Below are 27800 nucleotides of genomic sequence, written 5' to 3' on the forward strand. Positions count from 1 at the left end.
CGGTAATATTATTAAAGGAATATGTAACCTTCTTAGCGTTTACACAAATTCAATATATATTTTACCTTCAATATAAAAGTAATGACAAGTGGTAACTGAATGATCTGTAAAATAAATATTTTAAAAGTCTCTAAATGTAAATAAACCCTAATAATATTACATTAAATGTTACAATACTGTACATTTCGTAATGCAAGATATACAATTATATAACCGTCTGTTAATTCAAAAACTGAAACCTTGAAAGATACATGGACACGCACATTCCGAACGTTAATGTGTCCATATTTACTTATACTGTTAATTACTGATAAAACCCATCTACACCTTGTTTTACAGTCACAGGCAGTGAATTATTAAAATATGTATATTAGTTAATGGCTACCAAGATCCATTTAAAAAAAAAATATTTGAAGAGAAAGGGCAGAACTGTTCGTACATAAATGTATTTATATTAACGATACATACGAGCACTGAAGCTCTTTGCGGTAATACAAGGAACTTTGGTACTGCTGTTTTACAATCAATCTGGCGCCTAAAGTACAACTTACCTTGAAATTGTTCTAAAACAACTAATTTTACTCCTTCCGTATATAAAATCCTGATATGGGACAATAAAACAAATTAAGAAATTTGGATTCGCTAGTTTGGATAACAAACAAGGTCCACTGCCAATAATTTAAATTCCAGCTTAAAACTGTAAGTCCAAAATCCACAAAATTGGACTAAGACAAAAACATAGGAATTCTATCGCATTCATTTGCAAAACTTATAGAAATTCAAAGATTTTTAGCTTTCGTACAAGATCCGACAGCAATACCTTAAGGTTCTGAATTGTTATTGAACAGGAGTGTGTGTCTGCGGTATAACTCTTCACTCAAACCACGACGGTTACGGCAATGCAGCGAGAATTTTGGCAAAATTTTAATTGACAGGATGCCCCCTCTTGTAGACATTCAGTTCGCACGCCAGAATACAATTTGTTGACGAGTGATGAAGTGCCCTTCCACCTAACTGGTGCAGCGAATAGACAGAAATTTTGTTACGGGTCCATGGAAAATCCCTGAGAATTTCATCAGCGGTATTTTCATAGTTCGAAGGTCACTGCGTGGCATGCTGTGTTTTATCTAGGATAATTGGAAATTATTCTTACAAGACGTCAATGGACACGCCGTCACAACCAATGCAGAGCGCTACACCAAAATACTATTTTTTGCCACCAAGGGTAAACCGTCTACCTCAGCACGGAGCTTTGTAGTTCCAGCAAGATGGGGCCGCAGCCCACGCTCCTGCTCACACGATTACCATTTCTATAATTCGAAATTACTCCCATAGCATGTGATTTCATGATTCGCAGACGCGATTTTCATGAAATAATAATAACTGAAATTATGTATCTAAATAATTAATAATTATAATTCAGATCTAACCTGAAAATCAAATTAACGCTATCACTCCAAAAGTAATTTAATTCAAAAACCATCCGGTATTTCTGCCAGAACCTGTACAAGATTCCACTAATAATTTCTGACGTCTAAAGAGTTCCACAGTCGAAACTCTGGGACACGATGCTTCGTCCAAAAGTAAATTTGAAAGAAGCCAACAAGCATAGTCATTACGAGCTTCAATGAATCATGAATAATGATAAATGATAATATTACTCTAACAGCACCTGCATCTTAGCAAGGTACCATTAACAACTGCACGACCTTCGCCTGAAAGATCAAAAGTGCAACGTACTTGTACTAAAGCTACTAGCTGATATCTATGACTGTACTCAGATCCATTATCTACACAATAAAATGTTAAATGTTACAGAAAACGACGGTAGGATACGCTACATACATTACAAAATAATGAAGAGAGAAAAAAAAATTCGCGTAGCTGCCACAAAACCTGCACAACATTAAAATAAGTCACAGATATCCGACTCGCTGAACTAGCGTAAATAAATCTCTCTTGTGAAAAGACCACTCACATAAAGGAGACAGAGGCACATCACTACGAGGACTAATCAAAACTGATGAAGTAGGGTATCTAACGGCTAAAATACTAACAGCGTTATCACCGCCCATTAACCTCGACTCTTGTACGGGACACAAATTTTCCCACGAATGAGATGACAAAGCAGACCACATTTTTCTTTTTCAAAAGGTACTTGTTGACAGACCTAAAACAACTTTGACATGTTCCTCACGGCAACTGAAAATTGGGCCTAAAAAGATGCCAACACTTCCCTCGGATCAAGTAACAAATGAAACACCACAGTACAGTGGTTACAACACCCACTTCATATCCCTGCATTCCCAGGTTTTAAATTTAATCTATAGAACAGCTGACTTGACGGAGGCATTTGGGCTTTTCCTCCGTCCCTCCACGCAGATGTCGAGGCAGTACCTCAATGTAGCCCGTGACCACTTCTTTCCATGATAATACTTCCTTGTGGCGCTACAAAACCTGCGCATCAATCAAAAATGAATATAACAAAGTCATCTGGAAACACAGATGACAAATAAGACTCGACACTTCTTCGACCGTATCAGTTACGTAGCATACCAAATGGTACAATGCTTGTTTGAACGACGATCACAGAGTATTTGGAAGAAGTGGTCATGGCCTATTTGGAATTAGGTTACTAGCATTTGCTTTAAGGAACTGAGGAAAATCTCACAACGAAGCCTTCCCAGGAGACATGCTGTGTCAGTGCGGAGCAAGTTTCCATCAAAGCGCCCCTTACGATGCAAGGAGAGCAGTCTCCAAAACAAAGGAAACTCATTCCATACTTACACTGCCAAATGCCTGAGAACTCTTCAATGCAGTCACGATACCTGGCCGTCAGGCCATAATTAATACCTGGAACCTCCCAAATATGGTGCAAAAATGGCAACCATTTGAGCACGATGTATGGTATATTAAATTAAAAATTAAACAAAACCGTACAAATTCAATTATATAAGACACGCGGTTCTCAATTTTTAAATGTCTGCATTTCTCAAATAATGTCTACAAGAAAAGCTGCCCCCTTAGCGTAATTACAACGATGCCAAGAACTTTAAAGAACCATTTCAGACATAAAGACTCCACAGAAATGACCAGCCCAATTCAGGCTTCAGTATGGTTTCTCAAACACACGTTTGAAGTCCGTTAGCTCAGGGATTCTCAACTTAGGATCCGGATCTGCAACGACACCTTCTCATCAACGTGCACACCACTAGGATATAAATTAGATCGATTTACTGAAACCCCACACAAGTTTATTAAAAATGAATGCAACTTTCTATTGAAAAGTTTTTTCTTTTAATTTTCTATTTGTTATTTAGACTAATTAATCCCTTAAAATTAAATAATACGTAAAACAAGTGGTAATCATCTTTCACTACACGCACTGACACTTACAAAAATTTAAGCAAGCCGCACAACAGATACCAGCGGATCACGCGTTGCCCGTGGGATGTCTATCGAGAATCCCTGTTTTTCGTAATTGAGTAATGTTTTGTAGTGTTGACAAATGCCCATAGAATCATCCTATATACGGCCTATGTTAAATTATTCATACTTCAAACATCGCCGCACAAAAGGAGGCAAATATTGGTTATCGGAAAGAGATGGATAAATATGTAAATGAAAACAGAATACTGGAGAGAAAATATCTGAACTGTCTGAAACCAATGTGAATATAAGAACACCACAAGAGCAAAATAAAGCATTATACTTGGCAATACATTTTGGTCCACCCTGTAGATCAGGGGTGGCCAGCCCGCGGCCCGCCTTGAACATTTTTCCGGCCCGCGAGATTCATCACACTTTTACAAAATATATTTATTTTATAATGGCCAAAGTAGTGAAAACCAATGTATTAAAAAATACATTATTTGTGCATCCATATATTCAAAAATTATCTGTCGAAATTATGAGAAAAAATTAACTTTGATTTTAAAATAATATTCTTGCGAATATATGACAGATATTGCCTGTTTTATTCATGAGTTTACAGTTATGAGTTCGCAGAATAATTAAACTATATTCTGCGAACTCATGATGCGTGAGAAATATGGCACAAAAAGTTGTTAGCGCTTTTGGTTCAACTTACACCTGCGAATCGTTTTTTTCAAAAATGAAATTGACCAAACACAAAACACGCTCAAACATAACGGAAACTAACCTGCAACACCAATTACGATGTGCAAATACCCAAATTGAGATCGATTTGCAAAAGCTAAGTGAAAGAGTGGAGAAACAAATATCGCACTAGTAAAATAAATATTTTTTAATGATTTCATTATTTTTATTTCATTCATATTTATATATTTTCTATATTTAATTTTCAGTGCTATATATTTCTTTACAATGTACGCTTAGTATCATTATTATTATATTATCTATGTTTACATGTAAGAATAATAGTAAACACAATAATAATAACTCATTATGTTTCAATTTTTCACTCCAAAAAAATGTCTATAGTGTATCTAAATCTAATATGAGGATATATAATTTTATATGTGGCCCGCGGAGTTATGATGCATTTCCAAAGTGGCCCGAAAGATCATTTGGGTTGGCCACCCCTGCTGTAGATGTTAATATTAATCATGTTTTGCCTCTTAACAAAAAACTGTCAGTGTGACTAGAGAATAACCAGTTAATGAGACAAGGTAAAAATGCTGCCAGCGGCCATTTCTCACCCAAAGTCTCCTGATTCACTGCTAGATGGCAGTCAAATCAGGATTGAGTAGAAATTGCGGACTGGTCACTCACTACTTCCCGCACAACCAAGAAACCTCCGTAAAGGAGGCGGCGAAAATCCCACAACACGGTTGTATAGCCAAGAAACAACAAATGCTGCCAGTATAAAAATGTATAACGATTTACAAATAATATAATAATTATTTTCATAAGCAAACGTCAATCCCTATAAGAAAATTATTCCCAACTGAAAATTACCTGACACGCAGGATGAACTCATACTACGAAGGTAGTTGAACATGAATCAACGGCATCAATTACGTATCGCGTTTAAGACATACAATTCACGTGATCTAATTAAAAACAAGAAAGTACATAACTGTTCTAATTAAAACTGTAAACACTCATCCCATTGACTGGCATCTGTTTCTAAGTTCCAGAACACAATTTTAAAAATTGCGTTGTGTAATACAACTACTGAACGCCTCCTTAAAAATAAACCTTACTTTTCAAATATAAAAATGAAGTCCCCTATTAACACAATGCAATGCTGGGTAGTTGAGCTCGCACAAAAATTATTTTCTCACGCATATCATCAATAAGCCAATGCAATTCATCGTTATATCTATTTTATGCGTAACAGTTTCGGCAAGCAAAAAATCGTTTATATTTATCAAACTACAAGCCCCAGGAATTACATACGGTTAATCAGTAATCACCCTACCAGAACATACCAACAAATAGGCCATGATAGTCGAAAGCTCAACGAGTATCAGAGACAAACTCTCAAGTTAAATATCGCGATTCATACGACTGGTCCTCCTTATTAAAATGTAACTCTTAGAAATTAGAATAATAAGAAAATGGATCTGCCTGCTACGCGCGGTTTACGGAATTACACAGATTACGATTCCTAAAAATACACAAAAATTTCCTGAAGTGATGACAATAATGACTGTAAGAACTAGCGCACTGAAGTTCATTTTAGTCAAATTATTGGTTCCACAGTCAGCCTGAAGAGTCAGCACAAGCAAGAAACAGTAATCATATAATTACATTAAAAACTCACTTCATCGACGTAGTATCCAACGGTCTGGAGACGTGGCAGTGTAATTAATTTGCACCAACATGGTTCTGCACCAATATCATTGAGCTAAGAAAATGGTCATATAAAGTTTTTTTTTCTGACCACACGAGAATAAGAGGCATCATAATCTAGCAACGACACATGTCGATCCATCGCACATAAAATTATTCCACGTCAGTAATGAAATACTGAATCAGAATTCTCTCCCTCTCTCGAAATCACATCTTTTCCAAAGAAATTACCACCGCAAATTCTAAAAACACAACCTACGATAGACTGCATAAACACAATTCTAATAAAACATAGAAACAGTAACATTAAACAGTCCGCATAGCTTCTAGTATTTCCTCAGTTACACACGCACACAGTTAAACAACTGGCCCTGTTTTTTATCGACACACGTAACGTAAAAAGTCGCGTTAATCTGATTTGTGCACGCTTCTCCCAAAATTAACAAATAAAGACTCTGCGGTTACTTTCGACAGTACTTGACAACAACAACACACGCGGTCAGTAACTTTGCGTCCGCAGTAACATACGGCGATTTATTATTGAACGCTTACGGCCAGCTCATTCCCCATCATTTTACTTATGGGGTACCTCAAAAAGTACAGACGAAATCCGCATACAATACGTGAACTTCAAGAAAATATTCAGGAAGACGTAAAGGTATTCCCCCAGCACGGCGTCAACGTGTGAACCAGAGCATGTGCTCGTACTGCAATGCAGATTTATGAGCTCAAGGGGGAATATTTCAAATGCCCCCTGTGAACCAGAAAATTTTTCTTTTCTCTTATAGCAGACGCAGTAGTTTGTGGCCGGTGGAGAAGCTAGCGGAGCTGGCGGACAAACCTACTCTGTGTACTTGAGGAGGCAAGGTCATTGTATTTTTGTTTGGGCGTTCAGTCCGATAAGCTCCTCGTCCTTCCTGGAGGCAGACGAAACGTTACACTATCGTACAAGTGACTCGTTCCTAGCCTTCCCCTTGAATATTCCGCCGGCCAAAATCTGTACCATACGTGCAATAGCCCTTTTTGCAGAAAGAGATACAGAGCTGTCTGAAATGTGGCAACACGCTAGGTGGTCAAAAAACAAAAAAATCAATCCCATATATTTTGATGGGCTGGCTACAGCTGTTTTTAAGAAGGGTTATAAATACGAATTCCACTTTCATATAATAAAAACTTCTCATGTTAAATTCAATCAAAATCTACGCAGTGGTTCGACGGATGAAATGTGCGACAATAAACATGATTTATCAATTAAGCTTAATGGACTCAATTCAAAGAAAATGTCGCGTATGTTCATCATTTATTATCTTCTTAAGAACATATTTTGTATTCGTCTTTATTCATGAATGTGGCCACTTAATGTTTACCGACTTTTTACCCCCCCTCTCGGTCCGTCTGTAAACATTTCTTCAAAGACAATTACGATATAGCATTCTAGTCAAAAAACAAAGACTCTGAGCTTCGTATATTAACGGAGGTCTGAACAAAAATATAGAGCTAGATTTTATTCTTCTACGTTCTTCATGTCATCACTTCGGACAACTTATTATAGTATCAAAATGTTTCATACTGCCATCTCGACGATTTCCAAAAAAAAAAAACCATTATGAGATATGATACCCTGCTACCTGCAAAGCCACGTTGGAACATAAAAAATTACGCATCCGTTCGAATTCACAACACTTTTACCGAAGTATTATATTTATGGAATCTAAATATTAAAAGTCCCCCAGACGTACAGCAAGATCCCTCTAAAATGCCCAGCATCGTAAAAGGGTTAATCAGAAGACAAAAGCTCTTCAGTCACGGTCAATCCACAGATAAATTTACGGAAGTACGAGAGTAAGAGTTAACGTCCCAACATCTACAACTGGTTTTTGTAAAAGGTTGTGCACAGTACATCAGCAATCAACGTCCGCTACGATGATTAATATCAATGCGTTATAGAATGTTGCTACAAATCTAATGTCGCTATAATTGTTACTGCAATTGCTACTTATGAGAGGAATTTTGAAATGACAGAGAGAGAGAGAACAAAATGCAAAATATAGGCGTATTAAAAAATAAAGCAACCATTTTAGTCACTCACACAATTTTCCTAATTGTGCCAACATCTTTGAGAATTATGATCGCAAACCAATTTTAAATACTAACGTACATTATAGTAATGTATAGGCCAATAAAATTAATGTCGCATAATCCAAAATGATCAGAGAAAAGAATTAATACATCTGATTCTGAGCTCCAATACCAAATTGCAACAAATTCTGTCATACATACAAACGTATCTTTTAAAATATTACTTTACGGAACACCAAAATGTTTGTGCAAAATGGCTGACCAAACCTAAAAATCTTGTTGTTTTTGGAACGCGCCATACGGCAAGCTCGCCGCCATTTGTAACTGAATCCACTCTTACCTTACTCAGTTTTAGTTATGTACCGTTCTGGAATTTGTCTTACTCCTCTTCTGAAGACGTTGAAGACGTGGAGGAAGCTGGCATACTGCTGAACCAGTTTTCTCTTGCTCCGTGGAGTGAAGAAGCAGGCGTTCCATGCAACGGCATAGTTCTGAAATATGACCAATCACAGGTCATGTCTCTATATTAATTGTTCTAATCCTATTTAACCCCATTTTAAAAGTCTTTATTTTATAAGGGAGGTTAATTATAGAATTAAACCTACAGCTGACTTACGAATTGACAGATGACGCTTGGTCATCACGGCACAAGAGATTTTTGTACTTTGTATGGAGAGATGGGCGTGTCCACTTAATAAAGTACAGTTACAAAACTCTTGAGTGGTGAGAGATCTTAAAAATCATCAAAATTTTACCGAGGAAACTTTTTCAAAAATTGTAAAACAAAACAGTAACAATGCAAAATCTACATCTGGCTTCCAAAAACGGAACAGCCACAAAACAGATGAAAAACACAACTCAACCCAATACTGGCACCAACCTTAAGCGTCGTGTATGGGTAGGCAGTGTGAGGGATGTGCGATAATATCCCTGATCTTCGGTGTCATAGTCCTGAGGTCGCCGGTGAAGCGTCATAGTTTCTTGCGGCGAGGTAATATTAGGCTCGTGATCCAAGTAATAACTTGATCCGTGGGTACTTTTACAGTTCTCACACTCACTCCGATAATCATCATTATCATCAGGTGGAAGAGGCGGGGGGAGACACCGATACGAGCAACTATATGCAGCACTGTCCAACGAACTCTTATTCAGGTCATTCAACAACCTGTGATTACAAAGTCTTGTAGTATCGTTGTCGTCAGCCGCGGCACCTTCTATGACAGACGCAGGATGCAAGGATGAGTAAGTATCGCTAGTGGAAACCGCTTGTGCCGGTACGTTCACAGCGGTGGCGCAAGTCTTACTCTTGCCAAGGACGGCAGTAACACTGGGATTGAAACATTCAACAGGAGACAAAGAAGAAGGGGGACCGATAAGAACATCTTCATAAAATGCATCTGAGCGTATTGCAGCAACCGCCCCTTCTTCCTCTGCCGTCATCGGGAAAGGCGAAGGTAACTCCATTAACCGTGAGGAATGTCTTGAATCGATGGGTGGTACAGATTCTAAAACGATGTCAGCCGATCGGGGTCTGGAAGGTTCCGGCGTCTCCAACGACCGTTGTTCCCTTCCCACAGTGGAAATGGTGGGTTCAATCCGGAAACTCCCACTAGTTGCCATATTGATTGGAATGGTCCTATGCCCTGTTCCTGAAGTCATTATGGTGCTACTGTTCCCTCCTCCAGAATGCAGGGCGTTATTGGAAGAAGCGACCGCAGCTGCCAGGGCCGCTTCTGCTCTTGCTGCTGCCACGGCTTCTTCGTAGGGTGGGGGTGCCTCGCCGCGGGGAAAGTAGTTCCCCGGAGGTTTCCACAGAGGGTAGTGTGCTGGGGGCTCCTCGTAATGGAACTCTATGTGATGGTCCTGGCTGCCAGCTCCCAAGTAACCCATGCTGCCGGGCAAATACGCCAAGCTGCCGGCTATATAACCGATGCTCCCCAAACTGCGCTCGTCTTCGCTCAGCTGCCGATTCTGACGACCTACAATATTACGCCACAATTACTTGAAAATGCACTCAAGTTTCTGAGACAGATATGTCATACATGAACATCCCCAAAAACATTATCCAAGAACTCGCAAGTTTTAATTGTTCAATATATTTAATATATTTCTTAATACTGTGGGACTCAAGGTTCATTTCCGTCACAGGAAAGGCCAACCAATGGACCCTATACAGGCACTTTAATACCTTTCACATCAAATACAGCCTAAAACCATCTCTTAGGTCCATTTTGATTGCACCCTTTTATCTACAACTCAAGTGTTACAACTGATCATCTTCATGAGATGGCAGCACAATACAGCATTACAATGGATATAATGTGTATTCACATGAACTACAGAACTGAAAACATGTTTTCGTTAGTACCATGTTAGAATGGCAAACAATGATTTTATAAAACAAAATTCTTTTCAAAAAAAAAAACCACTACTTCAGGCTGACAACAAGATTAAACAACCCTTGCGTATAGTATACTACTATGTCGTACTATAAGTAATAGTCTGTTCTAAATGCGAGGCACAAATAACGCACACGTAGCAATTCTGAGTAACTGCTATGACCTGCTATACTTCTACAACCATAAAATTACCTCTTAACTTTCGCTGTCTAAGACGATGAATGAGAAAGACAAAGAGGAAAAGTGATAAAATTATAGTCACAGCGGTGGCAATAAATCGCAGACTTATTTCAGTTCCACCGTCGGGTCCATTTCCGTCAGATGATGTTTTGGGCAAGGTGTCATCCAGGCAAATAAATTCGCAACAAGAGTTGCCCACGCGGAATGACTTGCAATCCTACAAGAGAAAGAAAGCACAACGCTCAAAAATAACACAAAATATGTCGTGAATTTAGCACAATTTCTAGGTATCTATTTAAATTTATGAAGAGTAATTTCTGCAAGCACAAATAAGTAATATCTGTAGCAGTGAGAGGCAAATTTAATGATCTTAGTGTAAGAACTGCTGATACCAAACAAGACAGAAGGCTCGGTGGGCTTTAAACGCGGTCTGGACGCGACATAAAAGATAAATTCACGCTGCTACTGGGAATCAAATACAGTAGCGCAGTCTGCAACAAGTCACTTTACTGATCAAGCTATCAGGCTCCGTACAAATACAAATTCCTTCATAATGAAATTAAAAGAGTCCACAAAATTTTTATATTAGTCAGTTCAAAAACTATTGCAGCATTCCATACTTCTAAAAGAAGCAGAGACCAAGATACATCAACTAAGTTTCTGTTACAAGAACTTACGTTTTCAATATTACTACATTATCACATGAATAAGCAGAACTACTGTTTGCCGTTAAGGAAAGAAAGGTATGGTATTTGGGCCATATCATGAGAGGAGTACACTATGACATCTTAAGACTGATCATCGAGGGCAAAATATAAGGAAAAATATCCGTCGGTAGACCCCAAAACTCCTGAATGGAAGACCTAAGAAGATGGTTCGGATGCACCTCAACAGACATCTTTCGAGCGGCAGTCTCGAGGACAATGTTCGCCATGTGGATCGCCAACCTTCATTCGGAGATGGCGCAATGAGAAGAAGAAGAAGATCACTTCTTGGTGGGACAGTATGCCACTGGCCCAACGTTAGACATAGTTTCCATCATTATACTTAATTAAATTTCAAATACAAAATGACAAAACACAGAGACTGAAGATAACAACAAACAATAAACAGATGATTACAGATGTGTTGTATATGACAGAATAGTGCTATCAAAACCAAGAGTACATGCACAACGCATATCTGACTGACTGCAAAGATGAAGGTGCTGATGTTGAGACACAAGACGATGAGAAACGCATGTCGGTACTCCTCTTCTGACTGGATGGTCCATCCCCTACACCTTCTTGCCAAGGGCCTGGTGTCTGGTCCAGAAGTCATCCAGAATTTCAAGAAATTTGTTTGATTCCTGTTAATCACAGTAAATACCCGCTGATCAACCCTTGATCGCGACAATGTACAACAAGCAGAGATGACGGATGGCGTAACATTGTGCGGCATCATCCAGTTACCAAAAGGAGAAAAGATACAGAGTGGTACGTCCTGTGGTTATGAGGGAGACGAGACATTTCACTTCCCATGCCAAATTGTATACGTTGGTCACAGAACTGGGCATAAGAAGTCCTCGTGCAACTCCACTGGCCCGCTACCGCCACAGTGGATTGCAGGGATGATGAATAAGGTCGAAGGAGGCCTGCAACTCGGCCACGTACTTCCAGAGTTATGGTTACTGCTTGGGTCCCGATCCAGGTCACTGGTTCCTCCTTTCAAGATCCATCTTAACGTTATTCTCAGTCTCGTTGCAGGTCTTCAAAATGCCCATTTTTTGAGAGGTTTCTGCACTAAAATTCTTATGTATGCCTTGTCTACCTCATTCTAGCTACATGCTCCAGTCAATCACAGCCTCCTAGATTTCACTACTCAAACAAAATCAGGTGACGTACGTACTTTTCATACGTTGTGAGATGTTTATTAAGAATATAAGTTATATGAATGTGGAAACAGAATGCTAAGAAATAAATTCAAAATGAGAATAATAAACCAAGTGTTGGATACAACCACGCGAATAGCACGCAAACACGCGTTCGTCAACACAGTATCTAGCCTACTGGCCGGTAGCTGGGGTTAAATTCCCAGTACAGTGAGACTTTCTCTCTTCTTCACTGTGTTCAGACTGGTCCACCGAGCAGGTACCAGGATTCTTGACTCTGGGTACAGCGGCTGAGATGCAAAGCTCACATTCACCTCCATCTAGTGCTCAGGCTAAGAATGAGTGGAGCTATATCACCAATCCCCATACATCTGCACTGCATGGTGCTTTGTTAAGCCTGAAATTATCCTCCCATCTACGTCTAGGTCTCCCCAGTGGTCTCCATCCTTTAAACTTCCTGGCCAATACCCCACGCACGCCTCTCGTCCCCATCCATGCGTGCCATGTGCCCCGCCCATCTCATTCTTAATCATTCAACGCTGACTTAAACACTTTTAAACCACGATTTAAACTTTCAATGCCACCTGGAAAAACATTAAATAATTTTATCCCTCCTTATTTATTTATATATATATATATATGCACCCTCCACCTGTACCGTTAACTGAAAATTTACTGTATTTGATTCTGATATAAGACTGCAAAGCTGGTATTAGCAGCCTATATACCACAAATTATATACAATTTTCATTATTTTATTTATTTTAAATATGTGGAAAGTATAACAAGCACAATGCTAAATAAATTCAACTGTAGTAAGAAGCCCCACTACGAAACTTTATAATCAACAAATTACAGTAACACGAACGCAGTAACACTTTGATTTATACATTTTTCAACGACAAATGACATAGTAATATCACGAGAACTTGTGTGGCATCTGCTTTGTTTTCAAACTGTTCGATAAACCTCCCAAGAACTGTAAATTATTATACATTATCATCAACCAATTACATGTAGAACTTTCAACAGTACAGACTTTAGACTAACTTTCTTTTATCATTATTTATTATTAACTGCAAATGGGTTTATACCCAGTGGCTGTGGTGCTACAATGAGACATAACAAAACAATAAGACACACTCAAAATAAAACAACTCATAAGATTACAAAACCATAAGGCACACACATTACTTACATTTAGGATTTGAGGTTTTCATGGTAGTGAGTCTGAAGATGGCTGTCTTCTAAGTTGTAATATCGTATAGTCTGGCAGAAGTTCACCGACGTTCCAGAGGTCCTTATCACCTCCATGATCACCCGTCAGTAAACTTCTGCCAGACTACATGGCGCAACAACCCAGAAGACAGCTATCTTCTAACTTACATTTGACAGACAAACAACACCTAAACGAAAATGCTATGACTTCTAAAGATATTCACCCCAAATTTCTGGGCCCTGATATAGAAAGAGACAGGGGCAGGAAATAAGAAATATGTAAGTACTGGTAACCTCAAATCATGTACTCACTTGTGGCGGAGAACACAGCACAGCTTTGCACCACTTCGGACTACCATTGTCACATACACATAATGTGCACGTATCTGGGCCAGGTACGTAATGTAAACCCGGCGCTATGGTTCGGCCATGGAGATCAGTACACTCTCCAGATGAACCAACAACAGCTAGAAAAAAAGTATAATTGAAACTTAGGCTTCTACTGCAATACACAAAACTGGCATTTAAAAGTCTGCAGTTAGCCTATCTTATTCAAAACACTAAATAAACAAGGCACAGATTTGGCCTACATATCATCATTACATCAATTAGTACCTGTAAAACTCAATGAATATGTGACACCCAATAATATCAGTCTAGTTTGCATGTTTACATTCTGTGTCGTTTCATTGTCATAAAAATTCGTTGTCACAAATTAAAGAACACCTTTAAGCTCGACATTGCACTCAAAGAGCACATTACTTCAGCTGGTACCGGAAGTTAAAGTTGAAAATGATCGATTAGTAAACATCTCACGGCCTCTTTCAATAATGCCTGGGGAACTAGCGGGACTGTAGTATGATGATGCTTCTGACCTGTCATAAGAGATCTAGCGCTGAAACATTACGTAGAAGAATAACAGCAATATGACAACGTAATGTATCAAATAATCTGAGAAGCTCAAATTAACAGTACACCTCCAGCTGAAATATGGCGAGTTCTCTCCTTTAACTCGTTGTGCTAAATGCATGGAAACTATAGTACTGATGCTGAAAATAATATTGGAGCTTTTCCTTAAATCAGAGTGCGTAATCTGAAATCCAAGTTTCATTCTACTTAGAATGAAATAAAAATAGACAGCCCTCACGAATTTCAATAACAGAATTTTATTCCTGTCAAAATATTGTGGATTTTAGGTATTTTGCATAGATTATTCATAACATATTGTCTTTGCCAAATAGTAGTAGGCGAATGAATTGGGTTGGTCAAATGGAATGAGGCATACAGTCCTTATGATAACCATTGGTCAGAGCAAGAGGGGGAAGGAAACGGAAGAGATAAAAAATGTGGGGAGAAAGTGAAACAGGAGAGGTAAGGAATCCGTAGTTGCAAATGTGACGGTAAATATTCATCTTATTTTACCATAATGTATGATATTGTTATTCAGAAAAATAATGACTATTCCATTGAACTTTTCAATGCAATTGAATAATTCCATTCTAGATTAGTCATTAACCTAAACTGTGCAAAAGTAGCATACTGATGTTTCTATGATTGTAGCATCACCTCACGAAAATATCTAATTCGACAGCTATCGGCAAATTAGCCTAAAAACTAAATATGTAATTGTGAATATGTTTCTGACAGTTGTTTTGGGCTAAAAATATATCCTTGTATAGTCTTGCATTAGCAGTGCTGAACAAGTAACCCAGTAATTAAACTTCAGCTACCAGCCCTGGAGTACACAGATTTGAATAGTTTCTGTATGATTGAGGTTAAATTTTAGACTTGTTAAATTGGTCTTTGATTCAGTACAACTTAGTCTCTTCTTAGTAACTTACCTTGGAATTCCAGAACCTTTGTAGAGTCCTTCAGAAGGTAATAGTTATGAAGCTAATCAGAAACTTCTGCCACCTTTTATGGTAATTTTCCATATTCACAAGAGCCCATCAACAGATCCTGTCTTGAACTTGTTGAACCAGAATCCAACCCACATCTGATTACTTTAAAATCTATATTAACAAAAATTGTATTTCATTTACATTTCTTTAAACCTTCAATGACTCCATTATCCCATGTACCACTCACAAACAGGAGACATTTTAATTACCGAGTTTCTTCAATTCAGTGACCAAATGAATAAATAACTAGAAACAGTAGAAAGAATAAACCTAGGCACTTGAAATGTAAGAATAGTACGCTAGGAGATGGAACTGGAAAAGGAGTTAAAAGAAAACAAAATACAGATATAGCTGTAATCTAAAAAATTATATATAATGATCCATACCAGAGATTATCAGGATCAAAGAGTCTCGTCAGGAGTTGCATTTTTATCACACAGCAATGGAGAAAGAAAATTCATAGTTACAGCCTTTCATACAAGTGGTTAAAAACTTTATCTTAGTATAAAAAAACCCTCAGGGACATTTTAATAGGGGGGGGGGGGGGGAATGCCCAAAAATGACAGAATTGTGGAATTTTATTAATTGTATACTCTCACATAAAGTGAATTATCTTAATGCACGGGCTGGGAAGGAACCAATAGGATCGATTCTAGACATAAATTGAGAAAATGTCGCAAGTTAAAAATGGGAAAAGCTTCAAAAACTTTATGTATAATGAATATAAGATTACAAATTCCTTTTTGGGGCCATAAGAACTTTAATAACTACTCACAGTATGAAAGAGGTTCCAAATGATTCCAGATTATGCACAGGCTAATCAAAAATTGTCATCACAAGTAAACGACAGAAGAGTAGATGGCTGCGATATTCATTTTTTTTCATTTGTTAGTTGTCAGACCTGAATGTACCAGCAAAATGGATAAAGGAAAAGAAAGCAGCCACCCTAAAAGATGGAAACCGCTGTAAAGGACAAGGAAATGATAATCCACTTGACTCAAAAGTTAACTTGACCAATGGGCATTAAATACAGACGTAAATATGTAATAGCAGGATCCGAGAGAGAGAGGAGGAAATGAAATTTTTGGGAAAAGACAAACGCACAGGGAAAATGACTGAACACATGAAATTATGGAACAAGTAACGTCATAAAATGAAGAAAAAAGCATGTTTAAAAAAACCCAGTTGTCGATATTACTGAATACAAAAAGAAAACTTACTAAATAATTTTTATTTCGACCACGTTTCCTAACTTTATTGATTTCATCTCCAGTTTTCAGATTGCATTTTACTCTCTTTCCAATTCTTGCCTGTAATTGGCTTTATCGGCTGTTGTTAAACACTTTAATATATTTGTTTAAGGGCAAGGTTAAGACTGAAGTTTACGAGATGTTTCTAGAGGAAAGAATTGTAATAAAGGTTACATAAAAGAACTTCCTGAGTTCACACATTTCATTAACTTAATTTTCAAAGAATATAAAAATTGCAGTTTCCATCCTGTTATTACCAAAATAAAGCAGCTGCGTGGTTAGCATTCCTGCTTCATAGTCCTGGGTTCAAATCTTGGCCCAGAGATATCATTGCAAAGGTTTAGTGGCTTTCCTCAGTACCTCCAGGCAAATGCTACGATAAATTATGCCACGACTGCTCCCTTCCCAATGTAAGATAAGAGTTAGCCCCACAGAAAAACAATTTATTATATTATATACTGTATTATTAACCATCTTGAAATTCAGGAAGTCTCGTTGACCGCTTCTGGCACGACATTTTATTTGTGTCAGATATGGTAGGAAGTAAAGACTCTCGAAACTGCGTGATCTCAGGAAATTCTGTATTTATGGAAGAAACATGAGACACAATCCTATAAAAAAACGGAGGTTTCATTAACTGGCGGAGATACACGATGCACAAGACCTGTAAACCATCTCACATGTACATATTTCAAACTGAACGTTCGGTTATGTGTATGGCGTATTATCCTGATCACTAACAATCATGATACATAATAATGTATTTTAACAATAATGCGTTCACTAAAATAAAAACATGAAACTCTGTTTTTGTACATAATAGATGAACATAATGGAAATTTATATTCAGCAAATCAGAAACTGAATAACAATATAAAATATGACCGGCTTCGATATTTTATTGGATTGACATTCAAGCCTCTAACTTCTTGCTGCCCTGATTTTATAATTTTGCTAATACAGAAATAAAAAAAATATGTATGTAGAATCCACATTGACCCAATTTCTTTTCTATTAGAATCACAATCGGAGCGCACAGACTACGGTGTCTGTCGAACGTCGTCTAGGAATGTCATAAAAAATAATACCAATGAACTATAAGAAATAAGAATTTTAGGAAGAAATTACTTTCTACTTCATTCTAATGGCGAGACCAACAAGAATTACAAATAAGTAATTGTACAATTTAGTAATAAATTCTGTATATATTTCACAGTTGCAGTTTTCCCAGCAGATAAAATTTGTCAGAAATATAAAATAAGCTTTCATATAAAATTTTTAGGTGTGTTTATGATCTACCATCATATTCCTATTTTTATTTGCAAAGGTTCATTAGTTGTGACAAAAATTAAAAAAAAACAAGCTAAATATAAATTTTGCATTGCCACTGTTATTTACAGACTGGACGACCGGGGTTCGAAACCCGACGGGGGCAGAGGATTTTTCCTCTAGCCTCTGCGTCCAGACCGGCTCTGGGTACTGGGGGGTAAAAGCGTGGCAGGGGCGTGAAGCTGACCACTCACCCCTATTTAGTGTCCAGGTTAAGAATGAGTACGAGCTATACTGTCTCTCCCCCCCAAGCGTCTACATGGAGTACAGTGGGACAGCTTTACTTTACTTTTTACTATGTTATTTCACATTCTACAAAAATGTTACATTTACAAAGACACACATTGTATGAAGGTCTATTTTAGCATGAAGCTTCAGACCTATTTTAAAGTTCCAGTGGCGTTGTTCTCGCCTTGAAATTTTCATGTTCCTGTTACTGAAAGCTTGTAATGAAATGCACAATGACATAGAGTGGCCTCTAATGGCACAGTTTTTATCAAAATTTAAGGGGCAGACACACGGGTGTGTGGGTATCACGTTCCATTAGCTGAAAATTTGGTCATAAAATGAGGACAGTACACTAAAAATTCAGTGTCTTTTTTTTTTTTGGATAATAAAGGACTGACATATCAATCCAAATAATATGCCTCAAAACAAATGTTACAAAGCCTACGTAACACAACAGCGGTCAAACGTGGATTTGACAACAGCAGTTTTATATTACATTTAGAAAATACCCAATTTGCTGTAGATAAAACTGGCAATAACTTGTTGTTATCTGTTTTTACACAATAAATTATCAATTAATGTCTCAGTATTCACTTCGCATGTGATGACGTGTACTAACAGGATCTCAAAAGACACATTTACGATACCAGTACTACCTACTTCATCGTCACAACAACTTCGACAACGCAGAAAATACATCTCCAGATCAACCAACGCACAATAACCATCTGTCTTCGTTCCGTTTTAATAATATTTTAACATTTTTAAATCATAAGTGTACATTAGTGAACCGCGCAGAATTACGCTAGTAATGATATAATTCTGATAAAAATTTAACAGCAGCCTACAAACTTTACATTGTGACATATATTCTTATATTCGACAAAGAGAATTGAATCGAGGGTTTTTAACGTATAGCGTAATAGAATTTTAATATCCATTCAAAATAATCAGAATAAGATTTGAGGTTATGTCCGCAATAAATATAAATATGGCCGTGTTCTGGGTTTTGGTGCCACGTAGTCTGGCACAAGTTTACCAACGTTTCAGAGGTCTTCCTGACGACGGAAGTACTACTGAAATGTTGGCAAACTCGTACCAGACTACGTGGCGCTACAACACAGAACACGGCCATCTTTGATATAATTAGAGTTATTAAGTGTCTATCGGCAAAGTACGCAGAGTCGTAGAAGACCTGAAGATGCGTTCTTAAACCTGAAACATGTTGTCATACGTAAGCTGAATATTATTAAGACATTAAGGGATAATTTCTTGTGTAAGATAGCTAATAATAAGTTGAATTATGATCTAGCTCTTACAGCGACTAAATTTAACGAAGTCTTCACAGGCTGCATCAGGATCAAGACAGCTCTCCTGATTTGCCCGTAAAGACTTCATTGAAGTTGCATTATACCATAATTTGTTGTTCATTTGAATTCTGGGAAAGAATTGTCTAAAAATATAAATGCTGGTTCTCTAACCACCGCTTAAATACGAGATATCACAACCCCAAACAATTTAAACAGACAAAAGAAGACAATGAGCGTATCTAAAAAATTGTATCTTTACAAATACGTCGTCATTCAAAAGTGACGTCAATAATTCATTTACCGATTTTGACAGGCTGTTATATAAAATAAATAAATTGTTAATCTTAGCCAGTGAGACTTTCATTTGGTTCATATAAAAATTCCTTTATACCTACAAGACAAATGTTTATCCAATCTTATGATTAATACAAACACACTGAAACACGCAGTCTTAATTCCTGACCGAAACTACCGACAGGTTCACAAAATGAAGACGTCGAAAACTGGTTGAAGCCGCTCGAGTTTCTTCTGCAAGTATACAAATTTTGGATGGTTCGTGAAACAGACACCAGTATCAGAAAAGTGTCGCTAAAGTCACGACTGAAGAAACTGTTTTTGCAGTCCAATATAATTCAGTGTTTGTGATTCTGATTAAATCAATATTTTATATTTATAAACCCAGAGTACGCTAATCATTTTTCATATGCAGATCTAAAACTGTATTAATTATTCTCTCGATTTAATTTAACTTTTACAGGGGTTTTATTTTCCACATCCTATCAACTCTGTATTACACGATTTTCTTTGCTCTACGAGGGAACGACGCGTCAGAATCTAAACGTAGCCAAATCGTCTAATTTGAAAAGTCGATTCTTCGCGACGTGTCGCGATACGAAAAGGAGTTTTAATGCCGCGTACATCAATATACGGCAACACTTACCACGCATCATACTTCAGTTTACATACTTCTAATTATTAATCAGTTGGTTTTACCAACATCATTTAAATGTTAACAGATGATTAGACATTAACCAGTGTCTGTTAACGGGTGCACAAGGAAAACATCCTATTTATGAAAACATCGTAGTGCATAAATATCTGGTTAGTGATTAATCAAATGTTAAGTTGTAAACAGATTTGTTGTGTACATTTTATATATATTTAAAGACTCTGTTATAAATATAATTTCTTATCCTTTAGTAGATCAAATATTGCACAAATCCTTTCATCACCGACATTTCCTAATTAGAATCATCAGGTTTCAGTTCAATGTTAACGCCTTAGGGAAGATCTACGTGAGGTATTGGTCACCGCCCTTTAAGATGACGACGCTATTAAGTTTCAAAAAGAAAAAAAGTGTAGAAAGAAGCTGGGTGGAAGAAAGATGGTCTGTTGAATTCGTAAAAATAACAATTTTTCTGATCATCTACGAACAACCAGGGCCACGGCTAGGAACGGCGGCCGTTCTGTCCGAACACAAAGTTGAAACACTTCTCTGATGTTTCAGCAAGATTAAATCTAAATATTACAAACTTGAATATGTATGTTTAAAATGTACTATTGGTATTATTTTAGTTTTGTATGGGTGCGAAACATGGTCTCTCACTCTGAGGGAGGAACACAGATTGCAGGTGTTTCAGAATCGGGTGTTGAGGAGGATATTTGGGCCTAAGAGGGAAGACGATGGGGCGTGGAGAAAACTTAAAAATCTGTACTCCTCCCCCAGTATTGTGAGGGTGATTAAGTCGAGAAGAGTGAGATGGGCGGGACATGTAGCGCGCATGGATGGGGCAAGAGGTGTGCACCGGATACTGGTTGGGAAACCTGAAGGGAAGAGACCGCTGGGGAGACCTAGACGTAGATGGGAGGATAATCTCAGGCGAGATCTATGGGAGATAGGAGTTGAAGGAAACTGGATTTTGTTGGCCCAGGACAGAGTCCGGTGGAGGGCTTTGGTTAGTTCGGTGATGAACCTTCCCTAAGCCATCTAGTTGGTTAGTTAGTTATTGGTATTATTTATGTGATATATGTTTCACGTTTAATAGTTACAGCACGGAGCAAAATCACAAATTGGTGATAATGGATACATTTTGTGTACTTTTATAGTGAAAACGGGTGGCCGTTTCCATTTTCAGTCACATTTATTGAAGAACGTCACTGAATTTTACAAGTCCTTAGACCTCAGTCTAAAAATTGGTCCTTTCTTAATTTTACCCTTGAGGCCTTCATTAGTGCAATATTAAACCAATCATAACCCCTGGTGTCGTAATACCAAACATCGATCATCAGTTCAGCGAAAGACTTTTTAAGAACTGTGCCGTCAATCCAGATACTCTTCTGTGCGTCACAGATTAGATGCAGTGCATTGCATCACTGAACTGTTAACTCGAGAGTTAATGTCTGACCAGAAACTCCAAAACATGGGGGGGTTTCAATTCCTATTTCCATGCTGTAAATGTTGAAATATGATTACGCTACGCAGCATTCAGTTTCCAGTGGGACACCAGAGGTTACGTCTCTCGAAGTACAACAGATTAAACAAATTCATAACTCAATAAACACTTCTAAATGATTTGTTGTGCAAAATTATAAAATAAAAAGCTAACGAACTTCAAAATATTTCGATGACAAAATTAATTAAATCACAATCATGTAATAAGACAATTTTTTGTTATATTATTATAACGAAAATACCAGAAACATCATTGAATTTTACTGTTAAACAAGTTTTTGAAAGAAATTATTATTACGCCCGCTATCCTTCAAACGCTCGGATATGGCGCGGACAGCAAGAAGTCAAAATTGATAATTACACAGTTTTTAATTGACGTCTTCTTAAGCTTTGGCTCTGGTCTGTTCCAATTCAGAATTAAGATCTGAAACTATGAATTGTTTAAAGAAATTTTGGTAGGACTCCCCCAAATGGAAGGATCACGTCTCAAGTTGTACTCAAACCCGCGACACGAGCATTCAAATGGTCTGAAGACTGTCGGATTGATTATAAAAGAAGAAGAAGAAGTGTTTTATATAAAATTTTAAGGTTATGTTCGTAATCTCAAGGCTGACAGCGAAATATGAATATTGTGCACAGGCCATGTTTTTTCCCAATTCAGAAATTAAAAAATTTTGATGATGTTGATGAAATAAAATTACGAAGTAGTAGGATGGCCTCTAGTGACATTCATACTAAATTTCGTTTAGTTCCATCAATCATTTAAAAAAATTATTTTGGAACTCGGCACGCGGACACCGACGATCCTTCTCCGTAAGATGGACAAAATTAAATAAATGAAGCAGATCTCACATAATTCCTCCGAAAATTATACATAAAACATTTCCCATCATAGATAAATTTATTTTAGTAGTTTTTGGTTCTTGAAAATAATGCACAAAAAGAAATTTTGCTAAATTTCAATAACCTCATATCAAGTTTCGTAAAATTAACAGTACTTCGTATACCAAACCTAATTATTGTAGACTGCATTTTCAAACATTAAAGAATATTCACAATTTTCGGACACACTGTATAATTATATATTTTTAACACATATTCACCATTTAGCATTTACAATGAATCGAGAGTCTTTCTAAAAAAAATCTTTTGCGTCTAAATACACTTAAAACATGACGGCTGCACTAACAGTGTTTATAGTTTATCTGCACGATTAAATGAATTCACAGCTAATCTTTGGCTTCGATATTTCCTTACACTTCACTAGTGGCCTCAACCCCAGGAGAGTGCTCATTAAGGAATTGCACATTTTTCATCTCGCTCATTACACTTTGAAGGTAAGGAATTCCTTAAATTGGCCACTTCATATTATTATTTACATAGAAAAGTCATTAGAAGATGATTTCATCGAAATCCTGCCAGTAAAATTGAATTTCTCGTGTGATATTTAATATATTAAAATAGCATAAAGATGAATTACGTTAATTATTTTAAATGACGTAAAAAATTCTCATTTTATTATTATCCGGGTCCAAGATAATTTCCTTAAGGAATTATGTAACAACATTAATAAATGTTATCATAAATATTAAAATTACGACCGTGGAACACAGAATTCTACTTTAGTCATTCTTTGTGGACGCACGTTTTATCGTCATAACGAAAGACGACAGATACCTTCAATTTACGTAAAATGACTTATTTTGTTCCGGAACGTGAGAAAACTGAGCTAGTAGGGACTGATCGTTGGACGGATGGCCGGACAGACGAACCAAAGGACGGAAACACAAAAAAAAAAACTGGTACAGCGCCGTAAATATTACGAAACATCGCATTTTATTTCCATCGGCGGACGGCAGGATCTCGGGGTTTCATCTCAACATGACTTTTCAATGAATCAAAGATTAAGTACAAAACTACCGAGTAACAAATATAATTAATCGGACCAGAATCCTAATTTTTACGGGACTTTGGTCTTACGATACGCAATGCATATATAAATAACCAGCTCACTTACTAATTAATACGTTCATATAAAATTATGTTTCTATTTAACATTACCATATGTAATCTTGAGTACGCAAATAACGCAAAGGAATATATTTTTTTTTTACTAAAAATCAAATTTGGTACGTAAAGACGAGAATTGCCGTGGTGTTTCAATGTTGCCTTCGACCCCATAACACCACTGCTTAAAACATATCAAATTAATTGAATAATCAGCTATTCAGCGATCATTTACGTAATTTCTACGATATTTAGACCGCGGTTCCGAAAGGTCATTCTGCGTCGGAAATTCGACGTCATTTCTACAACTTCTACACAAAATAATGACATCTGTCCTTTATAGCTTAAAATAATTACTAACAGACGTCATACAACAATATTTTTTTTAAAAAAATGGCAACGCTGTCAAAACACGTCTCAAAATTATCGTACAGAGGCGGCTATTTCCTTTACGAACTTAGATCTCGTATTTATTGTCTAATAGACAACTTAATAGTAGACTTCTTAGGAATGTAATGGTAACATCGAAAACGGACTATACAAACTACGACCACAATGTGGCGACGTGGAAGAACTTTATTGGGAACCTATTATCGTACGATGAGGCAGATCACTAGAAATTAACTACGTCATAGGACACTTCCTATATCTGCGTTGTCGTTTTACGCAAAATATCTTAGCACCTGCATAATTACCGCTTCTAGCGAGATATTTTAACGAAGAAAAAGATTCCGGGACCCTGTTCCGGAAGTGTGGATTCTAATTTCACTGTTTATTACGTGAATTAAAATTATAATTTTGAGAGAATTTAATTACCAGTATTGGGACTAAGAATTTTCGTACAAAACACGAAACCGAGAGGAAATATAACAAAATTTAAAGCCTCCATTTCAAAATTCATGATGACAGAAGGAGAATCATATATTTGTGCTACGTCTTAAATGAAAATACTGCAAACTAAAGGAATTCAAGACTACGACTTTCTGTATCAAAATATGACGAGAGTATTTAATCTTGTCAGTCTGGACCTTCTAAAATTTGACATCGTTAAACCCTTTATAGGATTAAAAATTTACTTAGAAGTTACTGACGCAAAGTTTTAACGATAAATGCCGTACTTAAAAGTAATTTTGGCACACGAATACCAACTGATACAAAATTACATTTGCATAACAACACAGCAAAAAAAAATGTTTAATTATGGCGATGAAATGTTTCTAAACCAAAAAGAAGCTCGCGATTTCACGGAAGCATTTTTTATAGTACGCCGTTGGGCTCCACTGGACCACATCAGAAAAAGAAATGTCGACTTCAGAGAAAGAGTGAAAGTTGCAAAATGTTACTCCTGTCTTAAAGCTTTTTAGAGTTAAATCTAGAATTTTGGTTTTTTTGGGGGGGTCGAGTCACATCAGATTTTCAAAATTATCCAACATTTCATCAAAAATTTACGACCTTCGACACGGCTCATCCCCGGAATCTGACGTCGCACTCTGTACGTCAGAGAAACAGGAATACCAACAAAATAGAAAGAAACTGCCTTCTACAATTGGCGCTTCATTACCAACTGAAAGGACGTGAAAACTTGAGGATTACAAAAATTCTGATGGAGACGACGAGAGAGAAAGGGACCTCGGCACAGACACGAAGAAAATATTAAAATGGATCATAAACAATGTGGGGGGTGTGAACTGGATTCATCTGGCTCAGAGTCCAGTAGTAGGTGGGGAATTTGACTAGTTGAGCGACTATAAGCTTCTCAAAAAAAAAAAAAGGACTCTGCATGAAACTCTTTATCAAATACGTTCAGTTCTTTAAAACACGCAATTCAGTATTCTGCAATTCTTCATTCTAAATCTGCGTAGATCCTTAAGACCCTACGTAAGAGAAGGGAAAGTCCATCGAGGCCCTTCGCCCTATTTAAAATGTCACTTAATTTCGTAACCAACAAATTCCAAAGCTTCCCCGAGTCGTTATTATCCGTTCACCTGTTAAACCGGTTCATAACATACGATCCACTTTAACGTAATCCTCCAAAGCTTTCTCTTAAGGTAAAGGTTTGACTCCAGATTTATTCGTGAACAAATGACCGAGCGAGGGAATTTGCTTATAGCGGAGAGAGGAAGACAAAGTTTGGTCAAGATTATTTAATACAGGTTTCGTAAGGAAAGTTCAAATTACCGATGTGATCTCTCAAAATTTGGGATTTTTTTAGCGGTCGTCACGAATAAAGCCTAATTCTGCGTGCGTGAAACTTCACTCGATCAATTCATTCGACTGTTCTAATAACCTCTAAGATATTTAAAGATCTGGAAGCATTAACGCTACGAACGGAGTATAAATGCGTAATTAAGAATCTGGAACCACGATGCTCTGTGGATTGCGGCAAATCGTGAGTACGTCATAATCTCTGACAGCAGCGATCACTGCCTTGAAAGCAGCAGCTAAAGCAGCTGTTCGATGACGGGATGTAAGAGACACATGTGCTCCGCCCCACGGATTGGCAGTCTGTTCACCGTGTAGTGGCGAATCATCTCTGGAATATTCTCGAAAGGTTTGCTGAACTGACCTAAAATGAATTTCCCAGTTTCTGGACACTGCTGGATTCTCATGTGCATAAAACCACGCGCACTCCTGCAAACAAAGACAACATTTTTTATGAAATCAATCAATTAAGGATTCTGCTCTGATCAGGGGGTTAAGGACGTTAACAGCGTAACGGTGTTTCCCCACAAAAATTCTGCGCACATTCCTTGAATATCATTAAAAGAGATAAAATTATCCGGTGAGATTTCAGGGACCTTATCATAGACGCACGGAACACGTCTAAAATGTTTGTAAACTTCTACCAGAGTACACAATGAAACATTCCGAAAAAGACTTTGATCCTCAGGAAAATTATTATTTGAAATATTTTTGATGACGGCGTGTCATTTTATTGGAACATGTTTGACATTTTTGCTCATCTGTTACGTATTAAAAACACATCCCTGTAGTGCGGATTTTTCGTTGGTTTTGATCTATAGACATTTCGGTAGGACTCCTTAGATGAGGGATCGGCCCGTCGCAAGGCCTCTACCTGTACACAGGACAGCACAACACTACATCCATGGCTTGAGTGGGATTCGAACCCACGGTCCCAGCGACCACGTGGCCACTGCGAACCCCTTTTACCTAATATATGATAAAATCGTCCAAGAATATGCTTGATTTTACGAAAACGTTCCATTGCACACATCCGTAGTAATTGAAACACTGCGATATTTACGGTGAATCAGAAATCAAGCACCACGGGCTTAATCTGTTAACAGAACTTAGTCTAATCTGTTAAAAAAATCTAATTTAACAGGTTGTTAAGTTAAAAGATGATTTTCATTGAATTGAAATAATCGCGATTTCACTTCACAACGTGAAACAAAAATGAATTAATTTCTAAAAAATAACATTTCTGATGGTAGCATCTAGTAAAATTCGTAACAAAAAAACATGCAATTTATTTTTGTATCGTTTGTAGACGAAAGGACACTTTATCATGATACATCAATGGGCAAATTTCCTTCACTCACTTGAGAGACAACGAGTAGTCCTGCCGCGTGGATTCGCTGTTGCGGACGAGGTAGCTGCCTTCCCTCAGGAGACGCAAGACATTTTCGGCCTCAACCCTCGTGATGGCACCATGGTACCACCTGCAACACATGGGGGATGCAGTTGGCAGTCTGAAATTCTTCAACACGTTTCCCGCAAATAAATTACGAATTATTCCAAAGACGACTAATGGGTTTGTAGATATCACCTCCAT

General features: G+C 37.4%; 2 protein-coding genes and 1 long non-coding RNA gene across 5 annotated transcripts in view; 1 reads left to right on the forward strand and 2 right to left on the reverse strand.

Moving 5' to 3' along the window:
- Positions 1-33: 33 nt before the first annotated feature.
- LOC110826553 (uncharacterized) lies at positions 34-14539 on the reverse strand. Its single transcript, XM_087349745.1, has 5 exons — positions 14143-14539; positions 13840-13994; positions 10452-10656; positions 8741-9839; positions 34-8351 (listed from the first exon to the last, which is right to left on the reverse strand). Exons 1-5 carry the CDS (start codon positions 14192-14194, stop codon positions 8240-8242), a joined length of 1623 nt encoding a protein of 540 aa, XP_087205871.1. The 5' UTR covers positions 14195-14539; the 3' UTR covers positions 34-8239.
- A 56-nt stretch (positions 14540-14595) lies between these two features.
- Positions 14596-27769, forward strand: LOC110826573 (uncharacterized). 3 transcript variants are annotated; one of them, XR_002542090.2, is made up of 4 exons: positions 14765-14927; positions 16321-19469; positions 23265-23334; positions 27516-27769. It is a non-coding gene; the product is annotated as an uncharacterized LOC110826573 (long non-coding RNA). The 3 variants fall into 3 exon arrangements; XR_002542091.2 differs by lacking the exon at positions 23265-23334 and having other exon boundaries at positions 14766-14927; XR_015535350.1 differs by lacking the exons at positions 23265-23334; positions 27516-27769 and having other exon boundaries at positions 14596-14927; positions 16321-19892.
- hwt (SH2 domain-containing adapter heavyweight) overlaps positions 17288-27800 on the reverse strand; it is a 240193-nt gene continuing 229680 nt past the window's right edge. Inside the window, exons 6-7 of the mRNA XM_022057303.2 lie at positions 27568-27687; positions 17288-26635 (exon numbers count right to left, since the gene is read on the reverse strand). Coding sequence (XP_021912995.2) covers positions 26446-26635; positions 27568-27687 — 310 coding nt within the window. The 3' untranslated portion in view covers positions 17288-26445. The remainder of the gene's footprint in view (positions 26636-27567; positions 27688-27800) is intronic.

Source organism: Zootermopsis nevadensis, unplaced genomic scaffold (genome assembly GCF_977971745.1).
Source record: "Zootermopsis nevadensis isolate Lab colony 2312 unplaced genomic scaffold, Znev_1.0 Znev_ptg000016l, whole genome shotgun sequence".
NCBI lineage: Eukaryota > Metazoa > Arthropoda > Insecta > Blattodea > Termopsidae > Zootermopsis > Zootermopsis nevadensis.